This window comes from Oncorhynchus kisutch, linkage group LG23 (genome assembly GCF_002021735.2).
Source record: "Oncorhynchus kisutch isolate 150728-3 linkage group LG23, Okis_V2, whole genome shotgun sequence".
NCBI lineage: Eukaryota > Metazoa > Chordata > Actinopteri > Salmoniformes > Salmonidae > Oncorhynchus > Oncorhynchus kisutch.
This window is the reverse complement of record NC_034196.2, coordinates 4542905-4560319: the sequence shown is the minus strand read 5'-3', so window position 1 is coordinate 4560319 and position 17415 is coordinate 4542905. Positions and strand designations below refer to the sequence as shown.

The 17415-nt window shown below is 24.5% G+C and overlaps 1 protein-coding gene across 1 annotated transcript in view; it reads right to left on the bottom strand.

The window, feature by feature from the left end:
- Positions 1-16218, bottom strand: part of urm1 (ubiquitin related modifier 1) — a 32441-nt gene extending 16223 nt beyond the window's left edge. The window contains exon 1 of the mRNA XM_020458219.2: positions 16126-16218. Coding sequence (XP_020313808.1) covers positions 16126-16160 — 35 coding nt within the window. The 5' untranslated portion in view covers positions 16161-16218. The remainder of the gene's footprint in view (positions 1-16125) is intronic.
- Positions 16219-17415: the final 1197 nt, after the last annotated feature.

The following is a 17415-nucleotide window of genomic DNA, read 5'->3' as shown; positions in this document are numbered from 1 at the left end:
AATATATATATACCTAAGCTAAATAAACCCATTCTAAAACCACTAATTATTTAATATATATATACCTAAGCTAAATAAAACCATTCTAAAACCACTAATTATTTAATATATATATATACCTAAGCTAAATAAAACTAATTATTTAATATATATATACCTAAGCTAAATAAAACCCATTCTAAAACCACTAATTATTTAATATATATATATACCTAAGCTAAATAAAACTAATTATTTAATATATATATACCTAAGCTAAATAAAACCCATTCTAAAACCACTAATTATTTAATATATATATACCTAAGCTAAATAAAACCATTCTAAAACCACTAATTATTTAATATATATATACCTAAGCTAAATAAAACCCATTATAAAACCACTAATTATTTAATATATATATACCTAAGCTAAATAAAACCCATTCTAAAACCAGTAATTATTTAATATATATATACCTAAGCTAAATAAAACCCATTCTAAAACCACTAATTATTTAATATATATATACCTAAGCTAAATAAAACCCATTCTAAAACCACTAATTATTTAATATATATATACCTAAGCTAAATAAAACCATTCTAAAACCACTAATTATTTAATATATATATACCTAAGCTAAATAAAACCCATTCTAAAACCACTAATTATTTAATATATATATACCTAAGCTAAATAAACCCATTCTAAAACCACTAATTATTTTATATATATATATACCTAAGCTAAATAAAACCCATTCTAAAACCACTCATTATTTAATATATATATACCTAAGCTAAATAAAACTAATTATTTAATATATATATACCTAAGCTAAATAAAACTAATTATTTAATATATATATACCTAAGCTAAATAAAACCATTCTAAAAACCACTAATTATTTAATATATATACCTAAGCTAAATAAAACCATTCTAAAACCACTAATTATTTAATATATATATACCTAAGCTAAATAAAACCCATTCTAAAACCACTAATTATTTAATATATATATACCTAAGCTAAATAAAACCCATTCTAAAACCACTAATTATTTAATATATATATACCTAAGCTAAATAAAACCATTCTAAAACCACTAATTATTTAATATATATATACCTAAGCTAAATAAAACCCATTCTAAAACCACTAATTATTTAATATATATATACCTAAGCTAAATAAAACCCATTCTAAAACCACTAATTATTTAATATATATATACCTAAGCTAAATAAAACCCATTCTAAAACCACTAATTATTTAATATATATATACCTAAGCTAAATAAAACCCATTCTAAAACCACTAATTATTTAATATATATATATACCTAAGCTAAATAAAACCATTCTAAAACCACTAATTATTTAATATATATATATACCTAAGCTAAATAAAACTAATTATTTAATATATATATACCTAAGCTAAATAAAACCCATTCTAAAACCACTAATTATTTAATATATATATATACCTAAGCTAAATAAAACTAATTATTTAATATATATATACCTAAGCTAAATAAAACCCATTCTAAAACCACTAATTATTTAATATATATATACCTAAGCTAAATAAAACCATTCTAAAACCACTAATTATTTAATATATATATACACCTAAGCTAAATAAAACCCATTCTAAAACCACTAATTATTTAATATATATATACCTAAGCTAAATAAAACCCATTCTAAAACCACTAATTATTTAATATATATATACCTAAGCTAAATAAAACCCATTCTAAAACCACTAATTATTTAATATATATATACCTAAGCTAAATAAAACCCATTCTAAAACCACTAATTATTTAATATATATATACCTAAGCTAAATAAAACCCATTCTAAAACCACTAATTATTTAATATATATATATATACCTAAGCTAAATAAAACCCATTCTAAAACCACTCATTATTTAATATATATATACCTAAGCTAAATAAACTAATTATTTAATATATATATACCTAAGCTAAATAAAACTAATTATTTAATATATATATACCTAAGCTAAATAAAACCATTCTAAAACCACTAATTATTTAATATATATATACCTAAGCTAAATAAAACCATTCTAAAACCACTAATTATTTAATATATATATACCTAAGCTAAATAAAACCATTCTAAAACCACTAATTATTTAATATATATATACCTAAGCTAAATAAAACCCATTCTAAAACCACTAATTATTTAATATATATATACCTAAGCTAAATAAAACCCATTCTAAAACCACTAATTATTTAATATATATATACCTAAGCTAAATAAACCATTCTAAAACCACTAATTATTTAATATATATATATACCTAAGCTAAATAAAACTAATTATTTAATATATATATACCTAAGCTAAATAAAACCCATTCTAAAACCACTAATTATTTAATATATATATATACCTAAGCTAAATAAAACTAATTATTTAATATATATATACCTAAGCTAAATAAAACCCATTCTAAAACCACTCATTATTTAATATATATATACCTAAGCTAAATAAAACCATTCTAAAACCACTAATTATTTAATATATATATACCTAAGCTAAATAAAACCCATTATAAAACCACTAATTATTTAATATATATATACCTAAGCTAAATAAAACCCATTCTAAAACCAGTAATTATTTAATATATATATACCTAAGCTAAATAAAACCCATTCTAAAACCACTAATTATTTAATATATATATACCTAAGCTAAATAAAACCATTCTAAAACCACTAATTATTTAATATATATATACCTAAGCTAAATAAAACCATTCTAAAACCACTAATTATTTAATATATATACCTAAGCTAAATAAAACCCATTCTAAAACCACTAATTATTTAATATATATATACCTAAGCTAAATAAACCCATTCTAAAACCACTAATTATTTAATATATATATATACCTAAGCTAAATAAAACCCATTCTAAAACCACTCATTATTTAATATATATATACCTAAGCTAAATAAAACTAATTATTTAATATATATATACCTAAGCTAAATAAAACTAATTATTTAATATATATATACCTAAGCTAAATAAAACCATTCTAAAACCACTAATTATTTAATATATATATACCTAAGCTAAATAAAACCATTCTAAAACCACTAATTATTTAATATATATATACCTAAGCTAAATAAAACCCATTCTAAAACCACTAATTATTTAATATATATATACCTAAGCTAAATAAAACCCATTCTAAAACCACTAATTATTTAATATATATATACCTAAGCTAAATAAAACCATTCTAAAACCACTAATTATTTAATATATATATACCTAAGCTAAATAAAACCCATTCTAAAAACCACTAATTATTTAATATATATATACCTAAGCTAAATAAAACCCATTCTAAAACCACTAATTATTTAATATATATATACCTAAGCTAAATAAAACCATTCTAAAAACCACTATTATTTAATATATATATATATACCTAAGCTAAATAAAACTAATTATTTAATATATATATACCTAAGCTAAATAAAACCCATTCTAAAACCACTAATTATTTAATATATATATATACCTAAGCTAAATAAAACTAATTATTTAATATATATATACCTAAGCTAAATAAAAACCCATTCTAAAAACCACTAATTATTTAATATATATATACCTAAGCTAAATAAAACCATTCTAAAACCACTAATTATTTAATATATATATACCTAGCTAAATAAAACCCATTCTAAAACCACTAATTATTTATATATATATACCTAAGCTAAATAAAACCCATTCTAAAACCACTAATTATTTAATATATATATACCTAAGCTAAATAAAACCCATTCTAAAACCACTAATTATTTAATATATATATACCTAAGCTAAATAAAACCCATTCTAAAACCACTAATTATTTAATATATATATACCTAAGCTAAATAAACCCATTCTAAAACCACTAATTATTTAATATATATATATACCTAAGCTAAATAAAACCCATTCTAAAACCACTCATTATTTAATATATATATACCTAAGCTAAATAAAACTAATTATTTAATATATATATACCTAAGCTAAATAAAACTAATTATTTAATATATATATACCTAAGCTAAATAAAACCATTCTAAAACCACTAATTATTTAATATATATACCTAAGCTAAATAAAACCATTCTAAAACCACTAATTATTTAATATATATATACCTAAGCTAAATAAAACCCATTCTAAAACCACTAATTATTTAATATATATATACCTAAGCTAAATAAAACCCATTCTAAAACCACTAATTATTTAATATATATATACCTAAGCTAAATAAAACCATTCTAAAACCACTAATTATTTAATATATATATACCTAAGCTAAATAAAACCCATTCTAAAACCACTAATTATTTAATATATATATACCTAAGCTAAATAAAACCCATTCTAAAACCACTAATTATTTAATATATATATACCTAAGCTAAATAAAACCATTCTAAAACCACTAATTATTTAATATATATATACCTAAGCTAAATAAACCCATTCTAAAACCACTAATTATTTAATATATATATACCTAAGCTAAATAAAACCATTCTAAAACCACTAATTATTTAATATATATATATATACCTAAGCTAAATAAAACTAATTATTTAATATATATATACCTAAGCTAAATAAAACCCATTCTAAAACCACTAATTATTTAATATATATATATACCTAAGCTAAATAAAACTAATTATTTATTATATATATACCTAAGCTAAATAAAACCCATTCTAAAACCACTAATTATTTAATATATATATACCTAAGCTAAATAAAACCATTCTAAAACCACTAATTATTTAATATATATATACCTAAGCTAAATAAAACCCATTCTAAAACCACTAATTATTTAATATATATATACCTAAGCTAAATAAAACCCATTCTAAAACCACTAATTATTTAATATATATATACCTAAGCTAAATAAAACCCATTCTAAAACCACTAATTATTTAATATATATATACCTAAGCTAAATAAAACCCATTCTAAAACCACTAATTATTTAATATATATATACCTAAGCTAAATAAAACCCATTCTAAAACCACTAATTATTTAATATATATATATACCTAAGCTAAATAAAACCCATTCTAAAACCACTCATTATTTAATATAATATACCTAAGCTAAATAAAACTAATTATTTAATATATATATACCTAAGCTAAATAAAACTAATTATTTAATATATATATACCTAAGCTAAATAAAACCATTCTAAAACCACTAATTATTTAATATATATATACCTAAGCTAAATAAAACCATTCTAAAACCACTAATTATTTAATATATATATACCTAAGCTAAATAAAACCATTCTAAAACCACTAATTATTTAATATATATATACCTAAGCTAAATAAAACCCATTCTAAAACCACTAATTATTTAATATATATATACCTAAGCTAAATAAAACCCATTCTAAAACCACTAATTATTTTATATATATATACCTAAGCTAAATAAAACCATTCTAAAACCACTAATTATTTAATATTTATATACCTAAGCTAAATAAAAACTATTCTAAAACCACTAATTATTTTATATATATATATACCTAAGCTAAATAAAACCCATTCTAAAACCACTAATTATTTAATATATATATACCTAAGCTAAATAAAACCCATTCTAAAACCACTAATTATTTAATATATATATACCTAAGCTAAATAAAACCCATTCTAAAACCACTAATTATTTAATATATATATACCTAAGCTAAATAAAACCATTCTAAAACCACTAATTATTTAATATATATATATACCTAAGCTAAATAAAACTAATTATTTAATATATATATACCTAAGCTAAATAAAACCCATTCTAAAACCACTAATTATTTAATATATATATACCTAAGCTAAATAAAACCATTCTAAAACCACGAATTATTTAATATATATATACCTAAGCTAAATAAAACCCATTCTAAAACCACGAATTATTTAATATATATATACCTAAGCTAAATAAAACCATTCTAAAACCACTAATTATTTAATATATATATACCTAAGCTAAATAAAACCCATTCTAAAACCACTAATTATTTAATATATATATACCTAAGCTAAATAAAACCATTCTAAAACCACTAATTATTTAATATATATATACCTAAGCTAAATAAAACCCATTCTAAAACCACTAATTATTTAATATATATATACCTAAGCTAAATAAAACCCATTATAAAACCACTAATTATTTAATATATATATACCTAAGCTAAATAAAACCCATTCTAAAACCACTAATTATTTAATATATATATACCTAAGCTAAATAAAACCCATTCTAAAACCACTAATTATTTAATATATATATACCTAAGCTAAATAAAACCCATTCTAAAACCACTAATTATTTAATATATATATACCTAAGCTAAATAAAACCATTCTAAAACCACTAATTATTTAATATATATATACCTAAGCTAAATAAAAACTATTCTAAAACCACTAATTATTTTATATATATATATACCTAAGCTAAATAAAACCCAGTCTAAAACCACTAATTATTTAATATATATATACCTAAGCTAAATAAAACCCATTCTAAAACCACTAATTATTTAATATATATATACCTAAGCTAAATAAAACCCATTCTAAAACCACTAATTATTTAATATATATATACCTAAGCTAAATAAAACCATTCTAAAACCACAAATTATTTAATATATATATATACCTAAGCTAAATAAAACTAATTATTTAATATATATATACCTAAGCTAAATAAAACCCATTCTAAAACCACTAATTATTTAATATATATATACCTAAGCTAAATAAAACCATTCTAAAACCACTAATTATTTAATATATATATACCTAAGCTAAATAAAACCCATTCTAAAACCACTAATTATTTAATATATATATACCTAAGCTAAATAAAACCATTCTAAAACCACTAATTATTTAATATATATATACCTAAGCTAAATAAAACCATTCTAAAACCACTAATTATTTAATATATATATACCTAAGCTAAATAAAACCCATTCTAAAACCACTAATTATTTAATATATATATACCTAAGCTAAATAAAACCATTCTAAAACCACAAATTATTTAATATATATATATACCTAAGCTAAATAAAACTAATTATTTAATATATATATACCTAAGCTAAATAAAACCCATTCTAAAACCACTAATTATTTAATATATATATACCTAAGCTAAATAAAACCATTCTAAAACCACTAATTATTTAATATATATATACCTAAGCTAAATAAACCCATTCTAAAACCACTAATTATTTAATATATATATACCTAAGCTAAATAAAACCATTCTAAAACCACTAATTATTTAATATATATATACCTAAGCTAAATAAAACCCATTCTAAAACCACTAATTATTTAATATATATATACCTAAGCTAAATAAAACCATTCTAAAACCACTAATTATTTAATATATATATACCTAAGCTAAATAAAACCATTCTAAAACCACTAATTATTTAATATATATATACCTAAGCTAAATAAAACCCATTCTAAAACCACTAATTATTTAATATATATATACCTAAGCTAAATAAAACCCATTCTAAAACCACTAATTATTTAATATATATATACCTAAGCTAAATAAAACCATTCTAAAACCACTAATTATTTAATATATATATACACCGAAGCTAAATAAAACCATTCTAAAACCACTAATTATTTAATATATATATACCTAAGCTAAATAAAACCATTCTAAAACCACTAATTATTTAATATATATATACCTAAGCTAAATAAAACCCATTCTAAAACCACTAATTATTTAATATATATATACCTAAGCTAAATAAAACCATTCTAAAACCACTAATTATTTAATATATATATACCTAAGCTAAATAAACCATTCTAAAACCACTAATTATTTAATATATATATATACCTAAGCTAAATAAAACTAATTATTTAATATATATACCTAAGCTAAATAAAACCCATTCTAAAACCAGTAATTATTTAATATATATATACCTAAGCTAAATAAAACCCATTCTAAAACCACTAATTATTTAATATATATATACCTAAGCTAAATAAAACCCATTCTAAAACCACTAATTATTTAATATATATATACCTAAGCTAAATAAAACCATTCTAAAACCACTAATTATTTAATATATATATACCTAAGCTAAATAAAACCCATTCTAAAACCACTAATTATTTAATATATATATACCTAAGCTAAATAAACCCATTCTAAAACCACTAATTATTTAATATATATATATACCTAAGCTAAATAAAACCCATTCTAAAACCACTCATTATTTAATATATATATACCTAAGCTAAATAAAACTAATTATTTAATATATATATACCTAAGCTAAATAAAACTAATTATTTAATATATATATACCTAAGCTAAATAAAACCATTCTAAAACCACTAATTATTTAATATATATATACCTAAGCTAAATAAAACCATTCTAAAACCACTAATTATTTAATATATATATACCTAAGCTAAATAAAACCCATTCTAAAACCACTAATTATTTAATATATATATACCTAAGCTAAATAAAACCCATTCTAAAACCACTAATTATTTAATATATATATACCTAAGCTAAATAAAACCATTCTAAAACCACTAATTATTTAATATATATATACCTAAGCTAAATAAAACCCATTCTAAAACCACTAATTATTTAATATATATATACCTAAGCTAAATAAAACCCATTCTAAAACCACTAATTATTTAATATATATATACCTAAGCTAAATAAAACCCATTCTAAAACCACTAATTATTTAATATATATATACCTAAGCTAAATAAAACCCATTCTAAAACCACTAATTATTTAATATATATATACCTAAGCTAAATAAAACCATTCTAAAACCACTAATTATTTAATATATATATATATACCTAAGCTAAATAAAACTAATTATTTAATATATATATACCTAAGCTAAATAAAACCCATTCTAAAACCACTAATTATTTAATATATATATATACCTAAGCTAAATAAAACTAATTATTTAATATATATATACCTAAGCTAAATAAAACCCATTCTAAAACCACTAATTATTTAATATATATATACCTAAGCTAAATAAAACCATTCTAAAACCACTAATTATTTAATATATATATACCTAAGCTAAATAAAACCCATTCTAAAACCACTAATTATTTAATATATATATACCTAAGCTAAATAAAACCCATTCTAAAACCACTAATTATTTAATATATATATACCTAAGCTAAATAAAACCCATTCTAAAACCACTAATTATTTAATATATATATACCTAAGCTAAATAAAACCCATTCTAAAACCACTAATTATTTAATATATATATACCTAAGCTAAATAAAACCCATTCTAAAACCACTAATTATTTAATATATATATATACCTAAGCTAAATAAAACCCATTCTAAAACCACTCATTATTTAATATATATATACCTAAGCTAAATAAAACTAATTATTTAATATATATATACCTAAGCTAAATAAAACTAATTATTTAATATATATATACCTAAGCTAAATAAAACCATTCTAAAACCACTAATTATTTAATATATATATACCTAAGCTAAATAAAACCATTCTAAAACCACTAATTATTTAATATATATATACCTAAGCTAAATAAAACCATTCTAAAACCACTAATTATTTAATATATATATACCTAAGCTAAATAAAACCCATTCTAAAACCACTAATTATTTAATATATATATACCTAAGCTAAATAAAACCCATTCTAAAACCACTAATTATTTTATATATATATACCTAAGCTAAATAAAACCATTCTAAAACCACTAATTATTTAATATTTATATACCTAAGCTAAATAAAAACTATTCTAAAACCACTAATTATTTTATATATATATATACCTAAGCTAAATAAAACCCATTCTAAAACCACTAATTATTTAATATATATATACCTAAGCTAAATAAAACCCATTCTAAAACCACTAATTATTTAATATATATATACCTAAGCTAAATAAAACCCATTCTAAAACCACTAATTATTTAATATATATATACCTAAGCTAAATAAAACCATTCTAAAACCACTAATTATTTAATATATATATATATACCTAAGCTAAATAAAACTAATTATTTAATATATATATACCTAAGCTAAATAAAACCCATTCTAAAACCACTAATTATTTAATATATATATACCTAAGCTAAATAAAACCATTCTAAAACCACGAATTATTTAATATATATATACCTAAGCTAAATAAAACCCATTCTAAAACCACGAATTATTTAATATATATATACCTAAGCTAAATAAAACCATTCTAAAACCACTAATTATTTAATATATATATACCTAAGCTAAATAAAACCCATTCTAAAACCACTAATTATTTAATATATATATACCTAAGCTAAATAAAACCATTCTAAAACCACTAATTATTTAATATATATATACCTAAGCTAAATAAAACCCATTCTAAAACCACTAATTATTTAATATATATATACCTAAGCTAAATAAAACCCATTATAAAACCACTAATTATTTAATATATATATACCTAAGCTAAATAAAACCCATTCTAAAACCACTAATTATTTAATATATATATACCTAAGCTAAATAAAACCCATTCTAAAACCACTAATTATTTAATATATATATACCTAAGCTAAATAAAACCCATTCTAAAACCACTAATTATTTAATATATATATACCTAAGCTAAATAAAACCATTCTAAAACCACTAATTATTTAATATATATATACCTAAGCTAAATAAAAACTATTCTAAAACCACTAATTATTTTATATATATATATACCTAAGCTAAATAAAACCCAGTCTAAAACCACTAATTATTTAATATATATATACCTAAGCTAAATAAAACCCATTCTAAAACCACTAATTATTTAATATATATATACCTAAGCTAAATAAAACCCATTCTAAAACCACTAATTATTTAATATATATATACCTAAGCTAAATAAAACCATTCTAAAACCACAAATTATTTAATATATATATATACCTAAGCTAAATAAAACTAATTATTTAATATATATATACCTAAGCTAAATAAAACCCATTCTAAAACCACTAATTATTTAATATATATATACCTAAGCTAAATAAAACCATTCTAAAACCACTAATTATTTAATATATATATACCTAAGCTAAATAAAACCCATTCTAAAACCACTAATTATTTAATATATATATACCTAAGCTAAATAAAACCCATTCTAAAACCACTAATTATTTAATATATATATACCTAAGCTAAATAAAACCCATTCTAAAACCACTAATTATTTAATATATATATACCTAAGCTAAATAAAACCCATTCTAAAACCACTAATTATTTAATATATATATACCTAAGCTAAATAAAACCCATTCTAAAACCACTAATTATTTAATATATATATACCTAAGCTAAATAAAACCATTCTAAAACCACTAATTATTTAATATATATATACCTAAGCTAAATAAAACCCATTCTAAAACCACTAATTATTTAATATATATATACCTAAGCTAAATAAAACCCATTCTAAAACCACTAATTATTTAATATATATATACCTAAGCTAAATAAAACCATTCTAAAACCACTAATTATTTAATATATATATACCTAAGCTAAATAAAACCATTCTAAAACCACTAATTATTTAATATATATATACCTAAGCTAAATAAAACCCATTCTAAAACCACTAATTATTTAATATATATATACCTAAGCTAAATAAAACCCATTCTAAAACCACTAATTATTTAATATATATATACCTAAGCTAAATAAAACCATTCTAAAACCACTAATTATTTAATATATATATACCTAAGCTAAATAAAACCCATTCTAAAACCACTAATTATTTAATATATATATACCTAAGCTAAATAAAACCATTCTAAAACCACTAATTATTTAATATATATATACCTAAGCTAAATAAAACCCATTCTAAAACCACTAATTATTTAATATATATATACCTAAGCTAAATAAAACCCATTCTAAACCACTAATTATTTAATATATATATACCTAAGCTAAATAAAACCATTCTAAAACCACTAATTATTTAATATATATATACCTAAGCTAAATAAAACCCATTCTAAAACCACTAATTATTTAATATATATATACCTAAGCTAAATAAAACCATTCTAAAACCACTAATTATTTAATATATATATACCTAAGCTAAATAAAACCATTCTAAAACCACTAATTATTTAATATATATATACCTAAGCTAAATAAAACCCATTCTAAAACCACTAATTATTTAATATATATATACCTAAGCTAAATAAAACTAATTATTTAATATATATATACCTAAGCTAAATAAAACCCATTCTAAAACCACTAATTATTTAATATATATATACCTAAGCTAAATAAAACCCATTCTAAAACCACAAATTATTTAATATATATATACCTAAGCTAAATAAAACCCATTCTAAAACCACTAATTATTTAATATATATATATACCTAAGCTAAATAAAACTAATTATTTAATATATATATACCTAAGCTAAATAAAACCATTCTAAAACCACTAATTATTTAATATATATATACCTAAGCTAAATAAAACCATTCTAAAACCACTAATTATTTAATATATATATACCTAAGCTAAATAAAACCATTCTAAAACCACTAATTATTTAATATATATATACCTAAGCTAAATAAAACCCATTCTAAAACCACTAATTATTTAATATATATATACCTAAGCTAAATAAAACCCATTCTAAAACCACTAATTATTTAATATATATATACCTAAGCTAAATAAAACCATTCTAAAACCACTAATTATTTAATATATATATACCTAAGCTAAATAAAACCCATTCTAAAACCACTAATTATTTAATATATATATACCTAAGCTAAATAAAACCCATTCTAAAACCACTAATTATTTAATATATATATACCTAAGCTAAATAAAACCCATTCTAAAACCACTAATTATTTAATATATATATACCTAAGCTAAATAAAACCATTCTAAAACCACTAATTATTTAATATATATATACCTAAGCTAAATAAAACCATTCTAAAACCACTAATTATTTAATATATATATACCTAAGCTAAATAAAACCATTCTAAAACCACTAATTATTTAATATATATATACCTAAGCTAAATAAAACCCATTCTAAAACCACTAATTATTTAATATATATATACCTAAGCTAAATAAAACCATTCTAAAACCACTAATTATTTAATATATATATACCTAAGCTAAATAAAACCATTCTAAAACCACTAATTATTTAATATATATATACCTAAGCTAAATAAAACCATTCTAAAACCACTAATTATTTAATATATATATACCTAAGCTAAATAAAACCCATTCTAAAACCACTAATTATTTAATATATATATACCTAAGCTAAATAAAACCATTCTAAAACCACTAATTATTTAATCAAATGTATCCAGAACCATGCAGATCGCCACCAATAATGACTTACTTCTTTTAGTGGGCATTATAGAAAATGAACACATAAACAATATCTCAAGAACAAGCCCACGTGCTAGTGCATAGCCATTTAGATTTCAAGTTTAGCCAACTTTGATCTATTTCATAGCTGACAAGGGATAACAGTTGACACCCACCTGTCCGTCTCCAACTGTTTGAGCAGCATGCTAGCCTGTCCACTTTGTTTAGACGTTGAAATCAAGTGGAGAACGAGTTGCTAATTCCTTATGTGCATGCGTGTGTCTATGTTCATTGCACATTCATAAAACACAGACTAGATAGCGAACACATAACAGTCAGTGGCTAAAATGCTGACAATGGTACATGGTGCCACATTGCCTTGCGAACACATAACAGTCAGTGGCTAAAATGCTGACAATGGTACATGGTGCCACATTGCCTTGCGAACACATAACAGTCAGTGGCTAAAATGCTGACAATGGTACATGGTGCCACATTGCCTTGCGAACACATAACAGTCAGTGGCTAAAATGCTGACAATGGTACATGGTGCCACATTGCCTTGCGAACACATAACAGTCAGTGGCTAAAATGCTGACAATGGTACATGGTGCCACATTGCCTTGCGAACACATAACAGTCAGTGGCTAAAATGCTGACAATGGTACATCGTGGCACATTGCCTTGCGAACACATAACAGTCAGTGGCTAAAATGCTGACAATGGTACATGGTGGCACATTGCCTTGCGACAGAAACAACGTTTATTTGATATATCGCCCAGCTCTACCGTCAACCCACGTAGGAAGCAGATAGTGAACACATCCTAGTAAACAGACCAGCCTGCCAGCATGAGACAAACATTAGTCTCCTCTCTCCCTGCATGAAAGAGAGAGGAGCAGTAGTGACATTTCAAACATCTTTCTCTTTCGAAACTTTTCTGTGTGTTTAATGTTAACGGTTAATATGCCAAATGCCAGAGAAATAAACAACGTAAACATATGAGCGCGCAAGAGATAGAAAGAGAGCAAGTCAAGTGCAAAGATAGGGTGAGCACAAGAGATAGAAAGGGCACCGATCAGAGAGCGACAGAAGCAAAGATAGACTGTGTGTGTGTTTGGCTGCTGCAGGTGCAGGCCGGGCCATTATAAAGAGAGCTCACATCGCCTGGAGAATGCAGAGTTGTCATTCAGATGCTCTGGTGCGGAGCTGGCCTAGAGCCCAGTATATCTATGCAAAGGGAGATCGAGCGAGAGAAGCACGCCTAGTAATGAATCACTCACTCTCTGGGGTCGACGAGTTTCAAGCAAACACTGTGTTTGCTCATCTACTAAAACATTTTAAAAGCATTCATCCCGATCCTATATAGTCTATGACAGAGAACTGCATTTATCCTATATGCAATTGAGCAAAGTTCCTGTATGTCTACTGGAACACTCACTCACTGGGGTCAACCAGTTCTCTCAGTCTGAAACACTACTTCTCTCATCTCCTACAACAGCTTAAAGCATTCATTCCTCTCCCTATATGACAAGACAAATGCTGTCATCTCATGGCAGCCCAGTTAGGACAGAATAAATGCTTTTAGGCTACAATCACAGACGTCCTGTATGCCTTTTCTTAGTGCAGTGTTTCACACACTGTGAAGCAGTATTATTTTACAGAATGCAACACTGTAATTAGATGTGACAATTGCTGCTGCATAACAGAGTCAGAGAAGTGATGCCCTCAGTTGAGTCGTGCACTAGCTTGTGACAGCAACCTTGAGGTACCTGTCCAGAAATGCTTCTTTCATTTTCCTTCGTATTACTGCACAGTTGATAGAGTGTTAGATAACTTGTTTGTCTGCTCAGGGTCTAATTTCTCAAAAATACGAAATGATCGATTTTTGAGACCTTTAGTCACGGACAGACTAGCTCTGGTCCACGCGCTTGCGGCAGTATGTGAGTACCGGAGCTAATCTCTTGACATACACCCTACACTATTTAAAAAATATGTACACCCTGCACTATTTAAAAAAGATGTACACCCTGCACTCTAGCAACATCTTTACTTGGTGAGTTGTGAAAGTACATTAATTGTAAAAAATAAAATTAATAAAAGCAGAGGCAACTATTTATTGTCGTCGCGAGATGAACCAGAACAAAGCTAGTAATTCGCGATCATCTATTTCTAAACGCAGCAACCTAGCTAGCTAGATAACTAGAATTAGTTTGTTAAACTATAGTCATGCATTGGTTTAGCTTTAAACGTTAGTTTGCGACTGCACGAGTCATTCTCTCATGCACTGTAGCGCTAGCGACACATTTGCGATAGTTAAAAGCAACAATTTATGTCCTGCCTTTTGATACGACGACTGGGAACAGACGACGTCTTGTTAAATGTGTTTGAAAATGTTCAAAGGTTGCGTCAAACTAACAAAAAAACGTATTTTATACCAACCCAAACTCCAGGTGTATCGCTATGGGCGCCGCCATATTGTTGTCGTCAGAAGCAGGAAGTTTACACACCAGCGCTGGAAGTGACGCTGTCCAATGATTTTCTCCTCTTTGAAAAAAATGCTTTCAATCCCAAATACTACACTTGTAGTGTTACATTTATTGTTGCCTATCCCAGCATTGTCTGTTGAAAATTAAGATGTAAGTCTGAAATAAGCTTTTTCTTCTTTGCTTATTTGTTTAGGGATATTTCTAATAGCCTATTAGTTGAATGGAGGTAACAATATCTGACTACCTGTCTCATAATCACACCACGTGCAACAAAATGAGAAAACTCATACGTTATATTTTGAGAAATATGGGTGGTTGAAGTAGTAGTAGGTGTGTGTGTGTGTGTGTGTGCGTACCATGTCAAAGGCGCAACCCCCCTCCCCTGTCCTCTGTCATTGGTGACAGCCCTGTCCCGATATGGGTGGGTGAGATTGAATCGCAAATCTCCTGCCTTCTGTTAGCGTCCAAGGTTGCGGTGGCCCTTTCCAGTCACCATTCATGTGGTAATGAGAAAATCCAGGAGTAGAGGCTGGGGGGGGGTTCAGAAAACGGGGGAAACGTAGACTGCAGACTGACTGATGTCCAGAGAAAAGGAGATCACAGACTGACTGATGTCCAGGGGAGTGAACAAGACATCCTCTAGGGCTAAACAAGCACAATCCTTTTAGGGACCTATAATTATATACAGGCAGGATTTAAATAGGGTTTTTGTAGCTGGTGGAACTGTCCCTGCTCTCCTCACAACTCAATGCTTCCAATCCGGAAATTGTGAACACCTCATGTAACACTTGGTTTACAGGGCCAGACCAAACTAATTACATATTTGCAGACTAGTTTTAACAATATTATAGAGTGACACAGTCCTTTTCTACTGGAGAGCAGTGGTTCAGGCCATGTGTGTCGCATGTGGCGTGCCTGTGACAGGAGGGGCGGCTACAAGGAGTCCCCATAGATTTAGATAGCTAAGTATTACCATATTAGCATTAACCCATCAGTGTGATGTCACTTCACATTTGCTAGGCTTGCTTGAGTTCTTCCTCAGCTGTTACCACCATCCCGTCATAACACACTGGCACTGATCCCAGACCAGAACATAACCTAGGCCCGTATTCATAAAGCTAATCTAGGATCAGTTTGGCCTTTTAGATTACAATGAATAAGATTACTGTAACCTGATCCAAGATCAGCACTCCTCCTCTGATACACTTTATGAATATGGTTCCTGGTTTACCATAGCATTGCA